We start from the raw sequence: 27,913 nt of genomic DNA, 5'->3' as shown, positions 1-27,913 counted from the left end.
CTATAATTAATCATAAATTATCTAAACAGCCTAAGACAAACATTCGAATAATACGCTAATTTGAAAGTGAATGTTGTGTTTAAATTATTAATATCGACATGAATAACAAACGTATCAGTTTGAATTTAAACATATTGAAACAACAGTTGAAGTTTGATATCTGTTCAGAGGGTCGACGACCGCAACCGAGCTCCAAAATACACCAGATGCTTATCAAACAAATAGTGGTCTGCTTTCAAACATAGAAACTGTTGAGGAATCACTCCAAATGATTCTAAATTTAACTATTGAGAAACATTTGTAATAAGAAATAATTTTATGTGTTGATATTCTGCCGATTGCTTATTTACCGTCACAGGCCAGACATGACTTTGTCGCGCAGTACAAATATATCAAAGGAAACCACGATATCTTTATGCCTGAGGCTCTTGTATTCTGTAAATGTATCCTACATTGAATTTTATTAATAGAATATGTTCCTGACTAAGTTTCGACCACGGTGGTTAGTCCCAACAGAGATTAAATTAGCGAACTACGCAGGCGACATTACAGTAGTGTACTCTTTGTTCCCTCAACCTTATAGCAAAATGGAATGGCAAAAAGGCATGAGAGAATTAGAGGCAATTTGACTGTACAGGGCCAAGTGCGACAGTACAGGAACGTAAGACCACTACGGTTTAAAGTCTGTTGCTGAGAGTTTGACAGAACGAGAGACTTGACAGAAGTATAGAGTAACGTTTGCTAGCTCAGAATAAAATCCCTGATTTTATAATGGACAGAATACAATGGCTCTTTTATATTAGCCACATATCTTCCTCAATGTGTAAAAGTTTTATAAATATAGGTATAAATTATATTCTCACCTGCTAGCAACGAGCCCGTTTTTCAGTGTTCCCAAAACAACGTGTTATATGTATATCTTCGCTATTTGAATTATTATTTTATATATCGTTATCCTTATAAGACAAAGAGTTTCTTTAAATACGCGAATAGTTTTTGACTTGCTACCAAAGAGCAAAAACTATTTAGTATTTAATGTTATAATGTGCAAATAATTCAATCGTTAAAATAAATATAAAAATACAAAATTTAAAATGATTATTTTCAAAATTGAAGCTAAATAAACTAACTTTGTCAGTTCTGTCATTTTTATGTATATATTGTACAGACATAATATAAACAAAGTATTTGATTTTTCGCCGTAAGCCACATTAAATGTTATCCTGCCGAGCGTTTCTACTCCATTACTTAACAGCCATTAACTTCGTTTGTCGGTTCAGAATATCAAGAGGATTTATTCGCGAGGGTTATCGGGCGCATGTGCACCGAGTTAGCGAACTTAACATAAGTCTGTTTCGAAGGCGGTTTCAGTCGTCCTACAGGTCTGTAGAGAGTCGAACGTAGCTCTGCTACGCCGTACGTGCTACGAACTTCTAACCGCTACGAAATTAGCGCCAAAACTATGTAAAACCATAAAAGGATGTTATGTTGCCTTTTTAGAAGTTTGAGGAGTTAGGTAAATGTGAACCGTTGTGCAATGTGAACTGAATGATGGTTGGGAAAATTTTGTTCTATATACATTTTGGACTTGTCTTCCACGTTGTGATTTGTTTTAAGGATACTGTTGGTAAGAAATTATCTTTTAATTATAAAAAAGAAATAATAATAAAGAACTAACCTGAACTACTTTGTCTACTAAGATTAAATATACATACCATGATAATACAAGTAATACTAATAGCAGATTAAATCATATTTTTAAATTATTTGGTTGAGATTTATAAAAACGTATAAAACAGGTAGAATATGAAAACAATTTTTTAAAGTGATTTTGGAGAGTTAAATTACAATTAAAAAATCATTTCAAAAACTTAATGCTAGAATGCATCGTGAATTTGGGAAATATGTAATTAAATACATGTTTTATTATTTAAAAATTATTTGTTACAATGATATTCGATGTTGAATTACCTAATCTTGCTATTTCAATCCAAGTCCAGCCATACGTAGATTAATAATCGATATTCCCGTCGGCTTTTAAGTTCTTAGAAATAATATTTCTTCACTAAAGCTCTTATTACTATATTATATTTGTATAAAAACAAATACGATTATTTAGTTTATCTATAAAAACTATGTATTGATTTAAATGAGAAAAAAATCTTTTACATATTTTAAATATAAATCTTTTATTTTAAATATAAAGCATTTAATAGTAAAAAATGTAATTATGTGAAAGGGCATTACATTAAAACGTGATCGTAATTTTTATATCCACTTATTGAGGCAATCGGAATAACTTTAGGCAGTGATAATGAACAGTTTCCCAATTTTCTTCAACCTACGGATCTTATTAAACGAAATTCGGATGAAAATCATTTCTATTTTTAAACTAAACTTATTTATTACATCGCAAAATAAACACGACTAATTATTATTACAAGCACCGTGTTTGGTCTTATTTATAATTATTTTTGTAATCTAATTCTAGTAATTTAGTTTGAGTCTTTCTAAACATTATGAATAAACTAAAACTACTACAAAATATGAATTTATTTTAAATAATATTTTCCAGTTCTTCAAGTTTATCTTTTATGAATACTTGTACTAAACTTTTGATTGTATTGCTTACTCTGCTGGGTACGATTAATATTACGATACTGCTCAATATTGAAAGGCAATTTGAATACAGAAAATTTTTACTTTTATATTAAAAAAGGAGCATAACATAATATTATGTTTAATATATTTTTAGGCATAATGAAATTACTAGATAAGTATAAATCAATATTGCAATTCCTAATTAAATAATAATTGAACTGTGATATAATCTTCCGAATTAAAATATGGAAACTTCTTTTGAGTAACATTAGCGAACTTTATTTTTCTTTTCAAATAATAAAAATAACTAAGTTATTTAATAAATTGAATATGATTTCAATATTATGTTTTAACATTCACGTAACTGCCAAAAATTTTCAATGTAATGTTAATGGTGTTATCGGCATTCCATCAACTCAGTAATTATTTTATTTAAAAATTATAGTTAATAATTAACTTTGACTTTAAGACTAAAGATTAAGAATTCATACCTATTATAGTATCGTCCGACAGCGTAGTAACGTCCCTCAAGACGAATTACATCTCTGTAATAACAATTCATTTTTATGATTATATTTAGCAAAACTTTTACTCTACGCGAGGGTACATTTAAAAACATTTTATTTGGATAATTCAATAGCTTCAGCCATTTGCCTGCTATTCCTAACTTAAAGTTAGCTGTAATTTTAAAACCACAACCATTTAACGGTCTGGAGATCTAGTACAATAATGCTGTTTTGGCGTTTATTCTATTTAAAATGTATCCACATTTTAAATAAGATAATAATATTTGCCGCATTGAACTACTTCACTTAAAAGTTCTGAACATATATTTTAATATTATATTACAATATTGTTATTTAGCAATTGTAAAAACCGTACGTTTTATCTTTATCAACTACAGAATTTAGTCACTGGTTGCAAAAGGTCCCGTCCAAAAGTGCTGAGACTCTTTTAAACGATGGATGTTTCCGCATATCAATAAGACTCTATTTGGGAACACCACTTTGCTCAGAGTACACGTTGTGATACATACATGGTCTTTCTTGTCCATAAAATTCGAGTTGACTCTTTTGCAACGGTTCTCTTGATGATACAATAAAGAGGGCTATTTACATCAGCAACAGCCATGCTCTTATTTAATCCTGTGAAAATACTTGTGATGATGACAAGAGATATGATAGAATAACACTGGTTTCCTGGAAACAAGTCCTCGGCTTAGTGACCACCGCTATATGCTATATACACTCAGAGAAACAATGTTTTGAGCCGGAGCCGTCATGGAAAGACTGACATTAAAAGACGATACAAGTAATTGTCTCTTTTATAATCGCTCTTCAAACTCTTGAACCTTGCTAAAACTTTTATTAAAAGTAAAACACCTCGTTTTAATGCCTCCACTGGTGACAGGAGGGCTGGTTCATTTTTTTGCTCAGACGATCTGAATTGCGAATTAACGGGGAAATGCCGCTTGCATTCTCGCCACCCTTCCAAGCGGTCATGATTTGAACAGTAACTATTTTTCATTTTTTATTTAATAAGATTTTTTTTTATGTAAATAAATTCCGATAGTATATATATAGTCAGTTTATATTCTGGTGGAGTTATTATATTTATACAAATTACTTTTTCTTTACTTCGCCTCGTCTAAATGACAACTAATTTCTTAACACATCCGATTGCCCATTTTTAACGTAACTAATTTATTAAGTTCAAGTATATAAAAGAGCTTACGTCTTTATTCTAGAGCTCATTTGAGAATTGCTCATTACACAGACAAAGAAACTACAACAATTAGAAAAGCTACCGAACATCTTACTTCCTACGATAATAAAACTAATTAATGAACAGTCTACCTTTTAGTTGTATAAATAACAGAGCATATTATATTATATATAATCCTCAACGATCACGTTTCACTCACAATAATAATTTACCCAGTGGAACATGTCGACTGATAGATTGTTGTTATAACATAAGCTGAGCTAATCCGACTTAGGGCGTCAAGCCTGTCCCTCCTACACTGCCAATTTAGAAAATCCTGTATCCGAAACATCTTAGGACAAAGAGTATGTTACACACAAAGAACTGTAACTGAAATATACAGCATAACATTTCAACATTGAAATTACTAATGAAACTTCTTAAACGCTCCTCATAACATTTGTTATATGTTTAAAAGTGATTACAACAACAGCCTGTAAATTCCCAATGCTGGGTTTTAGCCCATGTGGCGCACATGTGGCAGAATTTCAATGAAATTAAGCTCATACAGGTTTCTTCACGATGTTTTCCTTCACCGCTGAGCACGAGACGAATTATAAAGACAAATTAAGCACTTGAATCAGCGGTGCTTGCCTGGGTTTGAACCCGCAATCATCGGTTAAGATGCACGCGTTCTAACCACTGGGTCATCTCGTGATAAATGATTAGCTAAAATCTAATATCAAGTAAGTATCTATTCAATGAATTTATTAATATTCAAATTCACTATCAAAATATATTACAGTTTGTAAAGTAAAGAAATCATTTTATTTACTCATATCGTTAAGGGACCGGGTGGCCTAGAGCACGAAAATTTAACCTATTTTCACGATTTTTTTCCATTAAAAATTAAAAAAAAAACAATTATTCAACTTTTAAGGCTTATTATTACTCTTAAAAAATATTATTGTTATAAAATTGCCGCTGATTATGACTGTCGAAAAATTGGACCCATACGGCTTTGTAAAGTTGTTTTCATATGGAATTTAAAACTACATATTTAAAAAAAATGTTTTCATATTACATTTTTCATATATGAATAGAATCTTAGTGTATCTCAGTATGTATGTTAGATATATTTGTGCTGAATACTGTATCGGACTGGCTTAGAGGTGTCATCGCAGTCTCTTACATTGCCAATTTAGAAAATCCCGTAATGTCTTAGATAAAAACACACAGGCATCAAATACTACACATACATATTACATACAATTTACTTCACCAAATATTTGCTTTAAAAAAACTTTATCTCTCCCTACACTTTAGATATAAGCATTCGAACTTATAGCTAATTGAGATTATTGTAAAATTATCACCCAACTTTTAACACCAAAAAAAAACAGAAATATTTCTATTTAATTCTATACGATAAATTATTTAAATTATGAAAATTTATATTTTACGTCAATCAAAAGTAAACAATTGAAATTCTAGATATATTAAAATTCACTGTATTCAAGAATGTTCGCTAAGCTATTATATCATAGGTATTTAATTACAATTGAATTTATAGTTCATTTATCTTTAAGAATATTTAATAAAACTTAATAGTTTAACAATAGTTGTTATTTTCTGTATATTAATATTTCCCCACATACTTTCGCGGCAGTTTTGTTCTTCTATTTATTTCATACGATTTACATGTATGTTTTAGTTTTATAATTTACAATAAATATACGACGTTTATTAAATATATATTATTTCATAACCAACAAAGATATTTAGGCTGACATGTATTACAGAAACATCTTAAAACGATAGGCACAGTCAGCTTCAATTTTCACGTTATCATTACTTATAGCTTTGGTTGGATCAGTCTTGGCATTCGAGACGACACTGTTAGATTTATTTATAACATTAATAAACTAATTAAGTGTATACGAATGCAATTATCATGTAGAATTATCACGAAAACGATTTACACGCAACGTATGTTGGATAATAAAACACTATTGCAGCTAAAGCTTTAGTAAGCCGGCTTAAGAGCGTCAAGCCTCTCTCTTTCACTACAAATTGAGAAAATTTTCGTAATTAAAACATCCTAGAATAGAGTAGCGTAATAACTATAAACATGACACACAGCAAATATTTTTTTAATAAACTAAATCATGTGTATTAAATTGTATTAAAATTGGCTATGTTAAGTCAGATTTATTTTTTTAGAAGATATAAACAATATACAATATATTGAGTCATGAGTTTATTTAATAAAAGTAATATATCATTTGATAACAATAAAACAATGTAATAATAAAATATTTTCCTTTGTACTTGTTACCATTTTGACTTTTAATATTTCACATTTTATTTTCCTCGTAAGAAATAAAACTTAGTCTGTGTAACGGACACAACTACTATTTTCTATTCCGACAGTACACATAAAATATACCACTTCTACTGTATTTTGATGCTCCAAGGAAAACATAGTTTCGATTAATCAACTAAAGCCGATCTTATCTGAAGGCGAATTAACACGCAACCCAAATAAAACCTATTTCACGGTAGGAGTTTGTAATAGATTAATTTATTTTCTTATACTATTTGTCATAATATATTATAATAAACATATTTATGCATATTACTTATTTATGTCTATTATTAGTAAAGATTTAAAACTAATTCCACCACGCTCTTCCATATAAATAAACATATGTAAATACTCAGTAATACTTCCCACCCCTTGTGGCTTTGGAATTATTGGCTAAAACAACTTGTTCTCCAAAGAAGGCATCTCTACACTTGAGTGTTTTCCAAAGAACACTTTATTTTAAATAAAGACTAATAAATTAGCTTACTGCAACGAATATATTTCGAATGCAGAAAGTACTAAAGTTACCTTTTAAATACACTTTAAATGAGCGAGAACTAAACGTTGGCTTGAGTCATATTCCCGGGAGAAACATTAAGAATTAGCAAAGAAAGCGGCGTCAAAAGTTGTTTTATTAGTACCAAAACTCCTAGAACTAACAAAACAAAAACAATTCTAATGTTTTAAATGCATGAAATAGAATAAAAAGCATTATAAATTCTAATTAAATAAATTCAACCTTTCTCGTTCTACCGTTCATCCCGCTTCGTAATTTAACCAAAACGTTAATTCAACGGTTTGTTTGGTTGTTTCGGTTGTCCCAAAGATGGCCCAGATTGTATGGTAAATATCACGTGGAAAACAGAAACGATAATTAACATTCAAAAAAGCATTCACCGAGTTTTGACAGATGAGTTTTAATCAGATTATAATTCATTTCAAATTTCAAATCTATACTGATAAATAAGAGACGTACTTTTTGTACTTATTAAAAAAGATAACAAATATAGAGATTTTGAAGAAAGTTTTAGCATATTGTACTATTATTTATTCAATTTAGAAGCGTTAAATGTCGAAAAGATTCTGATTTGATACATAGAAAACTGTTAACTTTGTAAAAGTAAACAAGAATACATTGATTTACTTTAGCAACTACAAAACCCGATGCATTTTATTATGAATAACTTATACTAAAATATTATTTTAATTCAAACCAAAGCCGTGTCGTTTGTCATTATAGTGTTATATCAAAAAACAAATACGAAACAAACGATTACAAAAGCACTTTTAAATTTAAAAAAAATATCAAAAACAGTTTGTCCGTGACAACACGTTTGCCGCAAACATTATATGTACAACATAACATTGCTTTTAGTTGAATATTTAAAGCCGACGAAACACTTGATTGGCATTGTACAACTTTTCAATATTTTTAAGCTAAAATCAATAATATTGTAATACTTATATAATCCGATAGGAACGTGATTTTATTTAACATTGGCGACGATGGTATGTAACCTTATCATTAATAAAGAAAAAGTAATCCTGATACATAACGGATTGTATTAAAATACATCACGGATATTTTATTTTATTCGGAATATCATGTAAAAGCTATTAACTATGTGACAGCTATTCAGTACTAACAAATTAGCCTAGACGTCGCTAACGTGTATTAATGATACAAAAGTAATTTAGTAAAAATAGATTTAAAAACCAAACAATTTTATTATGATCTTTAAAAAGCAAAAAGCTTAATATTTTAAACATTTTTTTCTCCGTCATATCAGTATTTAATTTAAAACTTGCTACAAATTTATTTTTACAAACTACGATTGCGCTTTAAAACATTTTTTTAACAATAAATGGTTCAGAAACTCGGCCATCCGATCACGTTCACCTAACTTCCGACCAGCCATTAAATTAAGAACAACCAAACTTCATTTATCTCGGCTTGTTACTTCTACGGACGATAAGGTTTTGGAAACACGGCTGGAAACTTCCTAAAACTTACAGCTAACTTTGAAGAAAAGTTGTCGAATCACGCCGATCGTTCACAAATTTGCTAGGTACTTACGATATTTTAAAATACCCGACGTCAGTTCTTATCTTATAACTTAAGCGTCTGATAACTTTGTCTAGCTTTGTTTGAGTTTGTTCAAGGCGTAGAGAATAATTAGGATCGCTTTGTTGTTACGATAACTGTCTGGTGTATTTTTAGAGAACGATAACGCTTTTACTGTTCTTAGATTTAATTTTCGTTGTTGAGATAATTAATAAATAAGAATGAATATAGTGACATATATGTATTTAAATATTTTATGGGCCATGAAGCAGGTCTTAATTTACAGAATAAGCATCGATCGAGCGTACAAGGCGTATTTAAAGTAGAATAAACTTCTAACATTTAGCCAAGGGTTCGCGTGACGGGCCACGCTACGAAGCGGCGCGGGGAAGGCGGCGCGCGGTCGCGCTGTGATACGCTAATATTTATAAGCATCAGTTTCGAAACAAGTCATTGCCTGAAAGCGTTGTCTCGTAGCTGAGTCGTTGTAAAGAGAAAATATTACACGTCAATATAATTTACCGCTAAGTCATGTAACAAATAAACCGCGCAATCTCTCTTTGAAATATATTGCCGTAAATTTATATTAAGTGATGTCTGCGCTGCCATAAATCATGAAAGATAAATTATTGTTAAAGAGCTTAGATGTAATGATATGGAATATTAAATAAAATGTACATCACGAGTATTAGATTTGCGTCTATGTTGAGCCACTGTCTGGCGATGAGTAAGATATATTTACGATAATATTAAATTATATTCACGGAGGAAGAAGGCCCTAAACGACTGCGTATTATTCTGTTGAACTTAACGTTTTAGATGAACGACGGTACTGAGTATTACATTTATATTATTTAATTTATCTTGCCCAAAGTCTATCAGAAATGTCTAGAACAAAAATCGTGTGTCATTCTTGACTTTCTGAGTTTCTATTTCGTAAATAATAAATGTAAAAAACTAAACTGTTTTGAAATTATAAATAAATTATTATTGTTTAATAAGTGTTTCATACAATTTCCAAAGAAACCTAAATCTAAATCTTATTATTTGTAAACGGAAAATTATATAACATATTTGAATTAGTAACATATGGATAAAAACATTTTCTAAGTGAACACTTCGGTCGTAACATTTTTTTAATACAATAGCTAGATTCGGAGTCAAGATGGCCCAGTGGTTAGAACGCGTGCATCTTAACCGATGATTGCGGGTTCAAACCCAAGCACCGCTGATTCATGTGCTTAATTTGTCTTTATAATTCATCTCGCGCTCAGCGGTGAAGGACAAATTTCATAGAAATTCTGCCACATTTGTATTCCACCAACCCGCATTGGAACAGCGTGGTGGAATATGTTCCAAACAAAACCTCAAAGGGAGAGGAGGCCTTTATTCCAGCAGTGGGAATTTGCAGGCTGTTGTTGTTTTTTGTTTGTAATAGCTAGATGGATAATATGTCAGAGTAACCATTAAATTAAATAATCGAGAGGAAACATTTGAAATAACCTCTTTCCATCGACATAGCCAAAATTAATTTGTGATCATTTATTGCAAAGATTTAACTTAAGATAATGCTTCCATCCCTCCGCTTCATGTATCGGCGTGATTGATTCTCGAATCTTTTGTTCATGCATGACACAACACATTTGACACAACTAAGCTATAAAAATCGTTATTAATACAACAATATCTACTGAAACATTTTTGTAGAAAATAAATATCATATATATTTAAGTAATATACATACACTTTCATAACATCACAGTTCAAGGCCTAGCAGTAGACGATTTGATAGCGTTAATTACTATCAATTAGTTTCCTTTGGTATTTGAGACATATTTTGTTATTAAAATTTGATAAGAACCATTTATTTACAAAATTATAACAATAATGGAACAACAAGCTTATAGTAAATGCAACATTCGGGAACCAGTCTGTATTTTGCCTTGTCAATGACTACATCACGAGAGTGCAGTAACCGAGATTACCCTAAATCTCGGCAACACCGAATTCACTATGCATTTCGTTACAAATTATTGTATAAGTACTATATATGTATATATATTTATTATATGTATATATATATGTATATTATTTATATGTATGTATATATATTATATTTATATGTATATATAGTAAACACTCATCTTTTCCATTGTAAGTGAAACTGTGTGTTACTGAAATTAGAAACAAATTGAATATTTAATTTTTATTTTATTCGATAAATATAAACATGTTCATATTAAAGCCTTTTCATGTTACGGTATCTAAAAATAGAAACAGATTATACTTTAATAAACTTTTGCATAAAAATAAACTAAGGAATGAATATGTATAAATCATTACAGCTTAGAGAGTCAGCTGAGACAACTCTGACAGTTAGATAGGAGAGCTAGCCGTCTTCTGCAGAACATTTACTTAGTTAGCCGACGAAATTCTGTAGCCACTTAATAGTATGAAATAATAATTTGAAATGATAGTTTGGATAATACTTTAAAAATGTGCACTAGTCAAATTTTATATTACATTCCAGTAGTGCATAGTCGGTTCTTTAAATGTTTAAAGTTTATTTCTTTAAATTTTAGTAGGGGTTTATCCCAGCTTCTCACGTATACTATTTTTTTGCATAGAGAAAATACATAAAGAAAATTATATAAATATAATTTCTACCACAAGCCACTAGAGCATAATTTAACCGAGTCCTTTTTTAGAATTGGGCTATAGTTCCCTAGATTTACATAATCCTACATACAATTAAACTATATTTTAAATATTGTTATAATATTAGTCAATTGTTTTTCACAAACTTTTACAAATTCTAGCTTATTATGTGTGTTTTATGTGCTGGCGTATAAGTTATATTATAGTAAAGTTTCATTACAATCAATTCTATCATTTTTGCGTGAATAGCAAGCATCAAATACATCCTTACTACGCAATTTAATTTTAATTAGGAGTTATTTACGGCACTATTTGTATAGGCAATATCTTAGTCTTAGTCAGTTGGATTATTGAAGTGTTAAAATTTTTTCAAGATCAAGGTACTAAATCTTGTATTATTTATTTTTATATTGAATTTACTTTATTAACATAGCGCGTTTAAGTTTCTTTTTATAGACCCAAAGGAGGGTAATACTGACATAAATTCACCCAAGAGGCTCACCCTCCTTGAACCCATAAAAATATAAATATCGTTCTTTGTAGCTTCTGTTACTGTAGTGTTATATAAATCATTTTTACTATTATGATAACTTTCGCTATATGTCGTCTGTTATATTTCGAAACGTTAAGAAAGTAAAAAAAAAATCGTATACATAAGCCGCTAAAAATAATTTTGACCTGTACGCACAATCACCACCACTCACGCTCATAAATATCGCCTTAACATTTTATTGACCATAAATACTGCTATATATATTGTTTTATTTTGCCTAATCTGTATTTTTTTGGCTAATGTCAGAAGCATTCTGATCTCTATTCTCCGAGCATAGGACTCATTTTAAATTGTTTTATAGTGGAATACGTATGCATCGTTGAACAACATTACTCGTCAGTAAAGTTTGAGTGCCAAGTAGAGACACAAACATGGCTACTGACGTTAGCCTTTATTACACCTTTAGCGTATTGACTTTTCGGAAAAGATACGGGAAAAAACGTTCATTATCGACTCAGTCGAGCAAATAAAACAAGATAGCTCCCTGAGGCCCGCTCGCTTGGATATTGCGTCCCGCAAGCAAATTTGCTCTAGGCACAATAAATGCTTAGGACTGAACGTGCGAGAAAACAACACCCAGCTACGATAACATTTATATTATACACCACATATGTGTGTGTGTGTATTGTATATGTGTACGTGGAAGAGAAATGAATCTTTCATAATTAAATTTGACGAACTGTATAAACTGCTTATTTGTGTTATGTCTGCTGCAGCAGAGATAATACATTTTTTTATGAATATTGCTGTACATTGATTATTATGAACGCTTGTAGTCTTAGATTAATACTAGTGGTCGCAGACGGCTTTATTCGCGTTTCAGGGATTTGGTTGTCATGTGTTAAGAAAAAAAGGTTCTTTCCTTGGACTTCGAATTTGCTTCATACCAAATTTCATCAAATTCGGTTCTGCCGTTTGGTAATGAAAACACGACAGACAGACAGACTGACTGAGGCAGAAAGTAACCCACTTTCATATTTATAAAATTATAATAGAAATATAGATTATACAAGTGACGTCCCTCATCAATGTACATAACATACATATGTTTTATGAATTTTATAATCGTATTGTGATAATTCTAACAATTTAAATGATAATTTTATTCGCACTTCTTACAACAATGCCGTGATTGTGAGCGGTTGAAACTTTTTCAGGGCTCAGTATAATTAGGCGACTTAAAAATGTAAGTGCTATTGTGTACGAGAAAACATTAATTAAAATAAATAATTGAAATTATAGAACAAAGCGTGCGTTGAATTAATTCAATTATCTAGTTAATATTACGTCTTTGTTTACTATACATTAACGTAATATTAAATTGATTGACAGTAAAAAAAAATTATAGGTAGGTTTTTTAAATCATTCTTTAAGGAAGATCCTGTCTAAACTTGTTACTCTATAATTTTATTAAGCAACTAAAACACAACAACAAATTGTGTATTACAAATTAAAATATAATATAGAAATGTATTCTCATTTTTGAATATAAAATCAAAACATTCTTAACATCAACAAACAATAACAAACTAGGGAAATAATCCGATCCACTGCATACGTTAAGAAAGGGGCATCTTGTAAATGTAACTGAGAGGATGCATTTTATGAACATCAATCTTAACCTGAATTATTAGATTTAGGGAAGAATAATCAATTTGTATTACAATCATGCCATAAAAAAAGATAATAAAGCTTTTCTTTGCCACATATAAACACTAAATAATTTAAAGAAGAAATAAAGCATTTGTCCGCCCGCCCCTAATTTATGGGCGATAACTTCAATAATAATTTGTGTTACACGTCCATTTATTTTAAAAATAGTTTTTTTTATGGCTTTTGTTTCTGCCAAGAGGACACAAATTTAAAAATAGTTGTCTTACTTGTTTATTGGATAATGTCATATGTCTGACAATGGCATTTGTCATTGCATTGTTTGCCAAATGTAATAAAAACCATGCCTTATATCGTCTTTGCCCCACAAGCCTTGAGAACCAAGATGTTACGACCCCAAATCCTGTAGTTACATTGCTTGGAAGGGTCTTCCAACCCGAATAAAACAATTCTAAGTATTGCAGTTTTAATATTATCTTATGACGTGCGGCTCGTACTTAATGGGATTGCACAAAGCCGTAACACCGAGTAATTATTTCAAAAGTTAAATCAAGTTCTTTTATTTAAATTGAAAAATGGAATGTAATATCAGTTTTACACAAGTTAGTGCCGCTGAATAGTATTGTAATGAACACTCGAAATCCGTAAATTATTTTATACCTCAATATCCAATAAGTATCGTATGTAAGCCACACTTTATCTTTATTCACGTAATTTCAGGTAATTGTAATGTTATTTTTAATCAGAATTCATATAATTTTTATGCAACCCAATTTAAATTTAAATTCGAGCCATGTTAAAACTGTTATGAACATCTCTTAATTAATATAAATTTTTAATAATGCGATTTTAAATTTACGCCAGTATCACGTACTTTATTAAAATGTTTTATTTATTATCGCGTTGAGTAATAATAATGTGAAACAATATGTGTAAAATAGAAAAGTTTATTTGCTTTTACTTATTAGATACAAACTTCATATTTAATAACATAATAAAATATCGAGGCCCAAAATTAAATAATATTTAACATAAAAAAATTATATAACTTTTTATTAGCAGTTTGAAAAAACAAATTTTTAAACCTATATTCTATTTCTATACGTTCTTTCTATACTTAATATTATAATAATGATATGATGACATCGGGTATAGAAGTTGAAAAGATTATCGCGAGGTTTATCAGGAAGAGTTATTATTCGCCGCGGGCATTTTTTGAAAATTCGTTCGTTCCATCTTGCAAAGGAGTAATATTACTTTTAAGTTCATCGTCATCACGAAGATAACATTATTTTCTTGATCTTAATCTTTTTCTTATTTAAAAATATGGTTATTTGAAATAACAGATTAAAATACAACAGGAGCTGAGATTACGAAGTGATTAGAACATGAGAATATTATTTTATAGACGGTATGCGTATTTGGTATGTATAATTGATCTCGTTTGAAGGTTGGAAACAAACAGATCTCTGATGAAGTTCTTCCACCGATGTATTCACCGATCCGCATTGAAGTGGGGTAGACTCCACATAACGTAACGTAAGGTTCGAGGGTGTTTGTGACCTTTAAGTCACCAATAATTCAGACCGCACGACGCTGCAAGGCCTCTATTAAATAGGTACTTAGCGGAGCCATCCCAAAGGTGCGAGCAATATTTAACGCAAGATCGCGCGTGCCTTTTGTACAACATAGGTAGTTGTTATGGCATGAAAAATGCTGAACCTTATTCAGGACCCATATTATCAAAACAATCTCACCGAATCACAGGTGAGGCTGTTTTGATAACAGCCTCGAATTTAATTCCTTGGATTAAGGTCGTATCGAAAGTCAATATGTAAGGTAATTTAGCTTTGTAACCCTAGTGTATTGCCAAAGAGAGATGGAACAAGGAAAATACCTACATTTTATTGGCATTTAACTCGACAACATTATCAGAGCCCCAGTTGGCAGTGTAACAAAGTACTGAGATGATAGCTAGCCGATAATTTTCCGGGTCCCCTTTTTCGGGTAGCACTTACGCGTACATACATGTTTGCTTCCCTCCAAGCCTCCGGCACACATCCTGTAGAAAGTGATTGCAGCTCTGCACGCACATCACGCTGCTTAATTTTAATGTCAGGCATTAAGTAGTAACATGGAGGTGTTATTGGCAGTATGGCTCAATGGAATCATTGGATTGAGAATTGTAAGCAAATAGTTTTGCAAGTGATCCATCCGGATTCCTGGAAAGAGGCAATTAAGGTTGGCAGAAATTGTTTTGCAAGGACTTGATCAGACGTAAAACTACAGATGCAAGAGAGAGCTCTGCATTAGTGACACCAAATCAGCACATCATGAGTGGACCAACGATAACGCACACCCCTACTGATGAGATCTCATTTAGGAATGTAGTATTCTTTCCCCAATAGGATGAGGGCTTTCTTAAAAATATTATAAGTAGTTTAAAGTTTTTGAAAAAAAAAAATTGTCTTCGAGTAGTCATCATAATTCCATACTTATTAATGGTCATCGCGACACGGTAGCATCCGAAAGCGGTATTTTTTTATGAAATAACCTTGAAAATTGGTATAAATATTTATTTATTACTAATGCTTACAACGAATCAACATACATATATTTTGCTTTCCAAGTAATGAAAATTATTTATTATAACCCAGAACATTTATTAAAATGGATCAAAGATAAAATTTATTTACATATTTTTCAAATGTATCACATCTTGTTTGAATATTTGAAATCCCTATAATTTACCTCTGTTTTCATATTTTTTGTACCTCATAATTGAAGTAGAAATGATTAATTATTTAGAGACTGTTATAAAATCAAACATATTAAAAGTAATAAGACCTATTCAACCACTGTCTCAATTTTATTGTTATTTTGAATTATTCAATTAAAAATACATTTAAGAAAATAACATTTTTATATAATATCCAGAATCGATATTTATTCGAGTAAGTACAGTGTCTATATATTAGAGAAAAAAAACATCTCTATTCCCAAAGTGATTTTTTTCTAAATTGGTTAAATATAAGTTTGTTTTTTACAAAAAAGGTATATTGTATGAGTCATTTATTGTTATCGTGGATTGCTTTTAGTGAAATTGTTTTGTTACAGAAGTGCCACGTTTTGAAGACAGCTTAAACAATTTGACGGTTTCTTTAGGAAGGGAAGCTGTTTTTACTTGTGTCGTCAATGATCTCGGTTCATACAGAGTTAGTATTTTCAAGTTATTTATATCAAGTATTATTTATTGATTTAATGTTTTCAAAATCAATCGAACTATCACCTGTAATAACTAAAAATTGTTGCTTTACAATTGTTGGCACGATGTATAGGACTCGTCAATATAAACTTTAGATTTTTAATTTTTTATTATCAACCTGTTGGTTTTACTTTTTATAAGCTCGGTGATGCCAACACTTGACATAGTCATTTATATTACTACTGAGTAATATACGAAATAAAATGTAAAGCAGAATAATGTTTTTTTTTACAAAACACTGGTATTAATAGACTAATGAATGGAAGTCAATCATCCGTGTACAAGGTGGCGTGGCTACGCGTGGACACGCAGACGATCCTGACAATTGCAACGCACGTGATCACGAAGAATCATCGTATTGCGGTCAACCACAGCGACAGGCGAGTGTGGTTCCTGCACATACACGACGTACGTCAATCTGACCGTGGTTGGTACATGTGCCAACTCAACACTGATCCTATGAAGAGTCAAACGGCATATTTAGATGTCGTAGGTAAGCAGACCAGTACTGAATATCGTTTCACATTGTAGATAACAGAGGCGGTGAGTTATTTGAATTGTTCAATAGGCTCTAAGCCACAGTAAGTGAGTCTGAATTAGGTCGTAAGCTATTAGCTTTAGATCTGGCTCTCGACAAAGATTATTGACTTTAGAACGATTAATTTGCTTTAAAACATACAAATACTCTTATCGCTTGCAATATTTAACGGATTTTATTTTTCTTTATGTTGTCGATTTTTTAATCAGTTATGAATGTAAACTGTTATGTATATATATATAAAAGGTTTTAAATTTCGTCATCCGTTTTATGTCTCCATAAATTTGTAAAATGTTTTCAACTATGCAAGTTCCTAGCAATTCCCTGCATCGAGTATTGATAGACATATTTCAATTTCCGTACTCCGAGATATAAAGTAAGCTTTCTACTGAATGTGTGTTGTATTAATACAAAATTTCTTTAGAAAATGCGTTTAAGAAATTACTGTTGTATGACTTTAGATTTCATATTTATTATACAAAATCTGCTATTTCTGATTTTGATTTTATTCGTCAATATTATCATTTTGTAGTTCAAATACTTAGATAATTAATTATTACTGATGAATGACACTTAATTACTCACTTAAAAAAATAATTTCCTTTTCATGCAGATACAAGAAAATAAAAGAGTATTATTAAAAAAATATATATAAATAAGTTATGTAAAATTCAACATAGATCCTACATTAATTTAATAGAAAAAATATAAAACAACTGTAACGTCTTCAAATAAATAGTCGTAGAAAATTAATTAAATTCTATTTTTCATATCATTCCGTCTTAATTTTTTAAAAATACCTTAGCATTAATAATATATTTTAGTTGCTCTAAGTAGAAATGAGTTTTTCTTTATCAGCTGTGACATAATTAAATCTTTTAACAAATTTATTTCCCGTGTTGCTGCGAAAATTTTATTTAATGTACTCTTAAAGCTTTGGAGCTCTCTGCTGCGGTTTTATGAAACTTTAAATTGAAATTATGCAACGCTAGAAGCGCTAAATAGCGAAAGTTAAATAGTAATACAAACTACTTCCGACTTTTATTACTATACGTCTTATAGTTAGCTAAATAATTGTCGTTTCGGCAATCGAAACAAAGATAAATTGTTGAATTAATTCAAAATAACTGGAACCGAATCAAAGTTCATATCGATATAAGGCAACACTATTTTTTACATCAATAGTAAATTGCGTTTAACGTAACATTTATTTCTTTAATAACTTTATAATGTTATTAATGGATGTTAATACTTACCCTTTTACAAAATAATTGCGTTTTAATAAGTAATTGCGTGGAATATTAAAATATTTTTATATCTATATATCTTCGTAAATATAAAAGTCTAATAAATTGTTATTATTTAAATTAGTCTTTGGGATAATTTAGTCGTTATTTTTTAGATTAATTATTTGTCTTCGTCTTTATGAGTATGAATAAAAACTTTAATAGAAATAACCATTATTAAATATTGCAACTGAAATGTCATACAAGTAAACGATTACGCTGAAATTTTGCACTAACTCTTGAAGTTGGTGAGCAGTGTATCCACAATTAAATAAATAAAATTTTAACAAAAAGAAAAACCGACTTCAAACAAAACACTATTTTAAAACAAATGAATATTCACGAAAAAGTAATAAAAATAATTGCGTATTCAACATATGTTTTAGAGTCTTCCTAAGTTAAATGAAATGAAAAATATTAGACTACTTAAAAGTCGATTAACGATTATATCATGTAGTTATAGTTATTGGTATATTTGGAGCCGGTGTCAGCCACGGTGCCCTTGCCCCAACAATCAAAAGAAAGAAGCGATACGAGCCCCTTGATTGATCCAGTATATTATTGTGTAAAAGGTAATTTGTAAAAAACACATTTGTTAAAGTATTCTCGTATTGTTTTTTGATAGATATACTGTAGGGTTTTATTGACTGACACCGACTCCAAATATAACAATAATTATAACTACATGATATAATCGTTAATCGACTTTTAAGTAGTCTAATATTTTTCATTTCATTTAACTTAGGAAGACTCTAAAACATATGTTGAATACGCAATTATTTTTATTACTTTTTCGTGAATATTCATTTGTTTTAAAATAGTGTTTTGTTTGAAGTCGGTTTTTCTTTTTGTTAAAATTTTATTTATTTTTTGATTTTAAGTGAAGCTGATGTTGACTAACTAATTTTTTTTAATATGGATAGATTAAGCGTTCCGTTTATATGAGTCAGAAACTACTTCGAGGACAATTTAAAAGGAAACTTGCGAATAAAGCAAAAATAGACTCTCGAAAAAGCGGATTTAATACGTCACGCGGCGTGAACTACAAGGATCCCTCGAAAGAACTGTAATCGAACTCAGCAAAAAACTTTGAAAAAGACCAACTATATTTCGTACATCATATGCCATCACATCACATACACAAAATTTGATTAAAGATAGTAAGAAATTCTGCCCCATATCGCACCCTAACTGCGAGCCGTATAGGAGTTCCATCACTACATAATATAAAACAAAGTCGCTTTCTCTGTCCCTATATCTTTAAATCTACGCAACGGATTTTGATGCGGTTTTTTTAAAAGATAGTGTGATTCAAGGGGAAGGTTTGTGTATATAATACATGAACAATATAGTAAAGAAACACTGATAATTTTAGAAGTTTGCGATGTGATGTCGTATATAAACAAATTCTGTAGTATATTTAGTATCAGTATTGCACCCGTGCGAAGCCGGGGTGGGTAGCTAGTTGATTATAATATTCGACTATGATAATTACATAAACATAACCACATTACGGAAGGTGACTCAAATATCCAAATAACCTATAAATAAAAGATTCGACCGAGTATCGCTAACGTGCTCCTCAGAATTGTTCCGTTCCCTTCCGTTCCGTCACTTTGTCATGGATCCTGTGCTCAGAACCTTACCAAACTTTCACCAAATTACCCTTGAAGTATATATTTTGTAATAAAAAAATAATTATCAAAATTGGTTAACGTGATTTTCAGTTATTCACCTATTTGTCGCGCATATACATAACGCAAATTTAAGACTTATGTCATTTTCACATGGATACCATCATCGGAAAAAAAAATAAAAAAAATGGGACCCCACGGGAAGCACTACCTTTCAAACAAAAAAAAAATTATCAAAATCGGTCCACCCAGTGAAAAGTTATGAGGTAACAAACATAAAAAAAAAAAAAAAAAAAAAAAAAAAAAAAAAATACAGACGAATTGATAACCTCCTCCTTTTGGAAGTCGGTTGAAAAGGTCATTATTCTTATAGCGTTAGGTATATTTACATCATATTTCGTTCTTAATTTTTTTTAAATATATATTATAGGTATAAAAATTCAAAAATTAATTTGTTTTGTGTTTAAATTTAGAATCATATTGACGTTTCTGTTTTTTTTTAAAAGGTAGTATGTGATAGTTGGTATTCATATATCTTTTGTTGTTTGTTAATAAGTATAGAGACATCCGTATCTTATTCCAATTAACATGTTTTCGCTCTACGCAATTAAAATCTTGACGTCCAAATAAAACTTTAAAGGTTTCAACAACCCGTATTATTACTTTCATTGGTGACAGACGGGCTGATTCATTTTTCGTCCAAATAATCGGAATTGCGATTCAGTTTAATGATGCTACGTTTCTTGTTACCAATTAACGCGATCATGATACGTACAAAAAAATATTAATGCATTATTTTGTCAATAATAAATATTATTCCAATTTCAGATCAAATCAAATCAATTTTATTCAAGTAAATTTCACAATGAAGCGTTTTTGTATCGTCAACAGTTAAATGTTACCGTTTCGGAAAGCAGCTTCTAGCGAGAAGAAACGGCAAGAAACTCACATAGTTGCTCTTTTCAAATAAACAGATTTACAATGCTGTTATTTACAGTAATTAGTGTCCTATGAAGGAACCCGAGCCTAACTCCAGGCGTTTCTTTCTAAAAAGTAATTGATCACTAAAAACTACTTATTCTTTGCCAGAAGAAAAAAATATTAGAACAAATCATCACACGTATATTTGGCCATAGTCTTCATTACAAACATCTGTCGCTACGTGTCTCTTATCCCGTAATTGATATTAATGGTTATAATACATTATAATAGCGTACCTGTATTATCCCTTATAATAAGCCATATAAAAGACATGTCGTAATTCTTATGTCAACATATAGCGCTATAACTTTTCGTCCATTCAAACTAATAATAATCAAACGGTGCGTGTCGTGGACTCCCGGACCGTAACGACTTATAATTGCTATAATAAGTGGCAGCTGTGATAGGCGAACTAAACACATTTGTTACTATATTTATACAAAACCTTTTACATTGATTGCTTACCTTTTCGCCATCTGTTGTATTTTAGTATATTGCGTAGACGAAATAATTATATGATCCGTTAATATTATGAAATCCATCTCGTCTGCTAACTCGAAACATTTTATGTATATTAATAATAAAATTAAATATCCAAAAATTTTAATTAAATTGCATATTGCTAATTATGTCAAAATTAAAAAGGCTACAGTTTTTGTAATTCTATTAATTCCATATAAATAAAAATTATTAACCGAAGCGTGAAACATACGATTATATACATATATTTAATGACATTGAAAGCTGTTCTCTCTCCCATATATGGTATTAGTTATACAATACATACATAAATAATATATTGACAACCAGTTAAAAATAAATCAGAGTTGTTTTGTAGTGGGCTCCTTGATTCAACATATTTTTATTTAATTTTACGCTTTTACTTATAACCGTTAGTTAAAACCTCTAATAAAAATGGTTTGGGTTTGATGTTGGAATATTTGTAGTTATTAATATATATGTAACATCTTAGTCCCCCCAGATATATTGGATTACCCGACGAGTAGCGATCAGGTAGCACGAGAAGGGGCCAATGTCACACTTCGATGCGCAGCTCACGGGGTACCAACACCTACCGTCGTGTGGCGAAAAGAAGCTGGTGATTTGTTACCGACATCAAACTTCAGCGACACACATAGTAAGATTTTTAACCATCAATTTACTAACATAGAGTCTATTCGTACAATAACAGGATTAGAAATAATCAAAAGTAATTACTTAATTTCGATCTAGTCTTAAAACCATCCTGAAAAAAACGGCATTAAATTATTTTAATAAAAAATCTTTTTATTTTATTTTTATATAATTTTAAACACTCTACGTGTCATGTTAAAGTTAATCATTTCAAATTTTGTGACATAGTTTAAAAAAAAGATAAATTTTATTGATATCAGTATTATTTTTGTGAATCAGTAATATACGATCCACTGTTAAACTGGGCTGTGTTTTCTAAATAATAGTTATTTATTTAATTCAAGTTCTGATAACTAATGGTCATAATGTTGCTAATATTTTTTAAATGTCTTATACATAATACTGTTTTTTTATTAAAAACAAATAGTAGAAAAAGATTAAGAAAATATATTTATAATCAAAGCGGACTAATAAAACGAAATACGTGATAATATATGATGTGTAATGAATAGTATTTTATGTGGAAACTTGTAAAATCGAACAAAACATCAACTTCAAAGCATGCAACATGCAAACCACAAAGACTACCACTTTCAATCTACGAGTAATGTGAAGTGGAAAGCCACGGCCATACTTTCACAACGTGGAATTTTATTTCCTCAAACGGAAAGTGCGATTCCTGATAAGAATAATTCGAAATGCAAAAAAATTAATTGTGATTTATTAAATGCTCGACTTTTACTGTGACGTCATTAAGAGTTCTTCATTAGTTTTGGCGGTTGTAAAAAACCTACATAGTTCAATGACTTTTATTTAGGCTTATGTACAAATATACGCTAGGAACTTTTATTTTCTTAACACTTAATATTCGTTTTCAGAAACTACAACATAAGTAATTGTTTTCTGTTAATATTATTAAAGTTTCTTTTTTGTATAACTTGACCATTTTTTAACAAATTTAAACTACTATAAAGAAATAAATCTGTGAGTTGGACTTTACAAAGTTTTTATTGCGTGTATCAATACAAGAACGTATAATACGTACTTACTTTTTACGGTTCAAACCTTGAAACCTACTTAGAATTTTATTTTCTAGTGTTTAATTACAGTTTGCTAATCTAGACTCGTCAGTGAGCGGCGCCGTACTGCATTTAGTGAAGGTGTCACGCCTGCATATGGGGGCGTACCTCTGCATCGCTAGCAACGGAGTTCCGCCCTCCGTCAGCAAGCGCGTCATGCTTGTCGTTCATTGTGAGTAAACGCTATTAACTCACTGACTAAGCTGCAACAATGTTGATCGATTCTAGTTCTTGGGACGTTGATTGATGCGCTAGGTGCTTTAAAGATTGCTTTGTGTACGAGATTCGACGGTATCTTTGAAAACTGAGGGTGTAATTTGTTGAAAAATCTTTGCTGCAACTTCTGTTTTCGTCTGATATAAATTACTTTTTTGTTTATTATTTTGAATAAAAGCAGTAGTTTGTATTAAGGAAATATAAAATCAAACCATTAATGAAGTGACAGTATGCTTTGTGAATGAAACGGTTTCATCGTGAATATTTGTGTATTGCATTATAAATAATTACAAATCTGAACAAATAAACTTTCTGACACAGGTTCTTCTCAAGCCAGAGTATTTTAGTAGTTTTAATTTTTACTTAGTTAATTAATTAATTTAAAAAATCGACGTTGAATTGAGTACACACTATTTAAAAGAAATATAATCAGTAATTTCAAAAATGTATTGATTTGTGTAGTACTTGAATTGATGTAGTCAATAGTGAAAAAATAACTAATGGTCTATTAAAATTCTACCCTGGAGCAAAGCCCACTCTGCAACTAACGAGAGGGATAGAAACCTTTACTCTACATGTTACCAATACGTGGAAATATACCTATAGAAAACCCATTGAAGCTCTTCGGCAGCGTACTATTTTTATTCATAAAAAAATCAAAAATTTACATATTTTTCCTTCATGTATTTTTAACATAAAAAAATCCAATTTAAATAAAATCGAATAAATGTCTTGTTCAAATTCGTACCATACGTCATACGGCAGCTGTTAAATATAGGAAAATATTAGGCGTTATCAAAGTGAATTTCTATAAAAAATATTAAATATAAACGATTTTTTTCAGTTCCACCAATAATGACAATACAAAACCAGTTAGTAGGAGCAAATGAAGGTGACACCGTACATTTGGATTGTCACTCGGAAGCATTCCCGAAGTCGATTAATTACTGGACGATAAATGAACAAATTATATCGCAAAGTAAGTTGTACGAATTCATTAACACCATAATTATTTATAGCTTTTATTAACCTGTGAAATCTATATACAATATAATAATATTTGCTTTGATATTTTATTGACACAAATAAAATAAAGGAATTCTATAAAAAAATAAATATATAGGTTCCTAATTCAGACAACGCCAGTTTATTAAGAGATATTTTTTTTACTCATATGATAAATAAAAATTTATGAATATGTTATATTACGACGGCACAGCTGATCGAAATTAATATGGATGTCGATTCCGTCCTGTTTATTTCTATTTTATTAATTAATAATTAAATCATTACTTAACTAGAATCTGTGGGAATATTTTGATATTGTCTGTAAAGTTGTGCCTATTTACAAAATAGCGTTTAATGTTTGAACAACATTTCTCTGAGTTCAACTACTTTTTAAATATAACATTTATTATACATATAAAACACTTAATATTAAGCGAAGCCATTGCCCAGATAACCTGCCAACCGTAACTAAAATTATATGGAAGTCGCTATATTATCAGTAATTGATAACTATATACTATATTATCTACGTTCCACACATATGATGAAGTTTAAATCTGTACGAAGTGGATAGATTCATCTAAATTTAAACAAAAATGGATTTGATGAAATTAGTACGATTTGTATTTTCCCTACTTCTTAGACGACTGTTTACCAAAGGTATCTACGTAATGTTTTCAAGGTTTATGTATGTATATAAGTGAATTTTGTTATAACATCGTAACATTAAATGTTTCAACAATATAGTTGTATGAATGTAATACATCATAAAGAGCGGGTGGGTGGGTATATTTTTTAATTGTAAGCGGTGGTCCTTTTTCTAAATATTTTTGAAAAAAAGTTTTTGACACTTTGAAATAAGAAAAACAGTGTCTTATGTATATTGAATATTATTTAGGCTATAATATGTATTGTATCTTTGAGTTTAAATAACGTTGTTTCAATAGAGATTCATAGGCTCAATCGTGAACTCGCGAGTCGTGACGATATTTGTATTCAAAATGTATGTCTGACTTTTATATAAAATGTTTTTTTGACGTCTATGTAGCAATAATGAAGGTTTTACATTAGAAAAAAATTAAGTGTGTGAACATTAATATATCTTATCTAATATGTTTTTAATTCTCATGGAATATTTCCGTGTGAGTTTAATATTTTATTAATAAATAATTTTCAACAGCAGATAAAAGGTTCGAGGTGGTCGCTATAGAAAGAGGCTACGAAGTGGACATGAGGCTAAAAATCAAGAAAGTTGGACGAAGTACATTCGGTACTTACAGTTGCATATCAAAAAACTCACTAGGAGACACCGATGGGACTATAAAATTGTATCGTAAGTAACATTTTTTATAATCACATCAAACATTATGTTTATTTCCATAAAATTGACTTCATTCATTTTTACTTTAGATATGATTATTCGTTTTTTGTTCTTGATGCGTACGTACAAAAACATTAAAATTTTATTAAATTGAAATCCTAAGAAAATATGAGAGCAGAGATAGAATATTCGTGCACCCTAAACATCGGGTCGTATCAAAAGCAGCTTTATAACTAGACTTTTAATTAAGTAGACAAACAATACGAGTAACGCATATATTAAATTAATTTTTACCACTTTTTTATTTATTTGAAATAATTTATTCCAATAGGAAATGAAATGGTGGATGATCTTCCTAAGAGATAAAGTTATATTTACGGACTACTATTTTATGTTACGTTTTTATAATTTTAAAGTCTGACGAATTTCACCGGCATTTAAATTATTTTCCTGACAAAAATAATTTAATATTTATAAATGTTTCATTTCTTTTATACACATATACATGTACGTTTTATGCATTTCTAGGTCATGCATTTTATTAAGGGAATGAGGCTTTAAATATTTGTTCATAAATAAAGCCTTTAATAACACCGTGTTCTGCTTCTACAAAAGTAACTTTTCATAAAGCGTATAATTAAAGTTAACATTTAATACGAATGGAATTACTTTGTCAGACCTCTTTTTCATATTCATTTATATTTGTAAGCTGAATATGTATATATGTTTAATTGTAGCAATTATTTTATTACACATAAATTAACAACATATTTATTAAATGAGTTAAATTTTATTATATATAATAATTCAGCTATACATTTTCTAAACGTAATTATTATATCAAATTATAATTTTAAACTTATTAATATATTAAGTAAAGTTGTGTGAAACTTAGTAATTTCACCTAAGTTACCTTTTCAGTCGAATAATTACAAATTAATATAATATTTAACCCACGGTGAGTTGTGATAGGTAATTTTTACACCTTTGTGCATTTTGGGTAAATTATTTAATAATTATGAATTAAATAATGCTGTACGTTTGAGACAACACTGGCAAAATTTTCACCAACTTGATAATTGTATTTCATTCACTTAGGACGCGCTTAGTATAAATTAAATATTAAAGTACAAATACCTTCAACAAAATATTATTCTATTGCAAATATCCCCTTAGGAAGATTAACTTACTGTTAATGATATAAAGCTGTACAGTATATATGTATCTCGTTATTGTTCATATTAGTCTTTACGACAAATATCTCATGTTAGTATTTTGTTACTCATATTAAAATCAAACTTTTCAATAATTCATGATATTACTAGCGTCCGCCCCAGTATCACACGAGCGGATATAAGATTTTTTTTTATATTTTTAACTTATATTTATAGATTTTTGTTGTTTTAATAATTATTTCCGATATGTTTAACAATTCAAACTCAAACTCAAATAACTTTATTCAATATAGAAGCATTACACTTTCTTATTGATGGTCAATTGAAAAACTACCACCGGTTCGGAAAAGAAAATACCCTGACCTGAGAACAACCGGCGAAAGAAACTCAGCGGGTTTTTTCAATTGTCGTTCTACTTCAATTTATTTAAAAAAAAATTAATAAATTGTATACTTAAACCTTCCACATGAATTACTCTATCTATAAGTGAGAACCGCATCAAAATCCCTTCATTAGTTTTGATAATGAATGAATATTAAATAAAAAATTGTTTCACAGCTCTCTCTGGTAAATTCGAGGAGATGCAATATAACGAAGTGGGAGATTTCGAAGAAACCCCTGATGTCAGCGAGCTGGAAGCGTTAAAACGAAGCACGTCTTGTTCACTCGCGCCAGTACTTGCCCTAGTACTTACCATTATTGCCATATTATTATAA

General features: G+C 30.0%; 1 protein-coding gene across 1 annotated transcript; it reads left to right on the top strand.

Moving 5' to 3' along the window:
* Positions 1-1,388: 1,388 nt before the first annotated feature.
* On the top strand, positions 1,389-27,913 carry LOC124535402 (lachesin-like). Its single transcript, XM_047111610.1, has 8 exons — positions 1,389-1,627; positions 16,678-16,775; positions 17,111-17,318; positions 22,238-22,402; positions 23,521-23,649; positions 24,538-24,672; positions 25,882-26,034; positions 27,756-27,913. The coding sequence occupies exons 1-8, from the start codon at positions 1,549-1,551 to the stop codon at positions 27,911-27,913; spliced, it is 1,125 nt and encodes a 374-aa protein (XP_046967566.1). The 5' UTR covers positions 1,389-1,548.

Source organism: Vanessa cardui, chromosome 14 (assembly GCF_905220365.1).
Source record: "Vanessa cardui chromosome 14, ilVanCard2.1, whole genome shotgun sequence".
NCBI classification, from domain to species: domain Eukaryota; kingdom Metazoa; phylum Arthropoda; class Insecta; order Lepidoptera; family Nymphalidae; genus Vanessa; species Vanessa cardui.
Note: the sequence above shows the minus strand (reverse complement) of the source record. Positions and strands in the feature narration are given on the sequence as shown.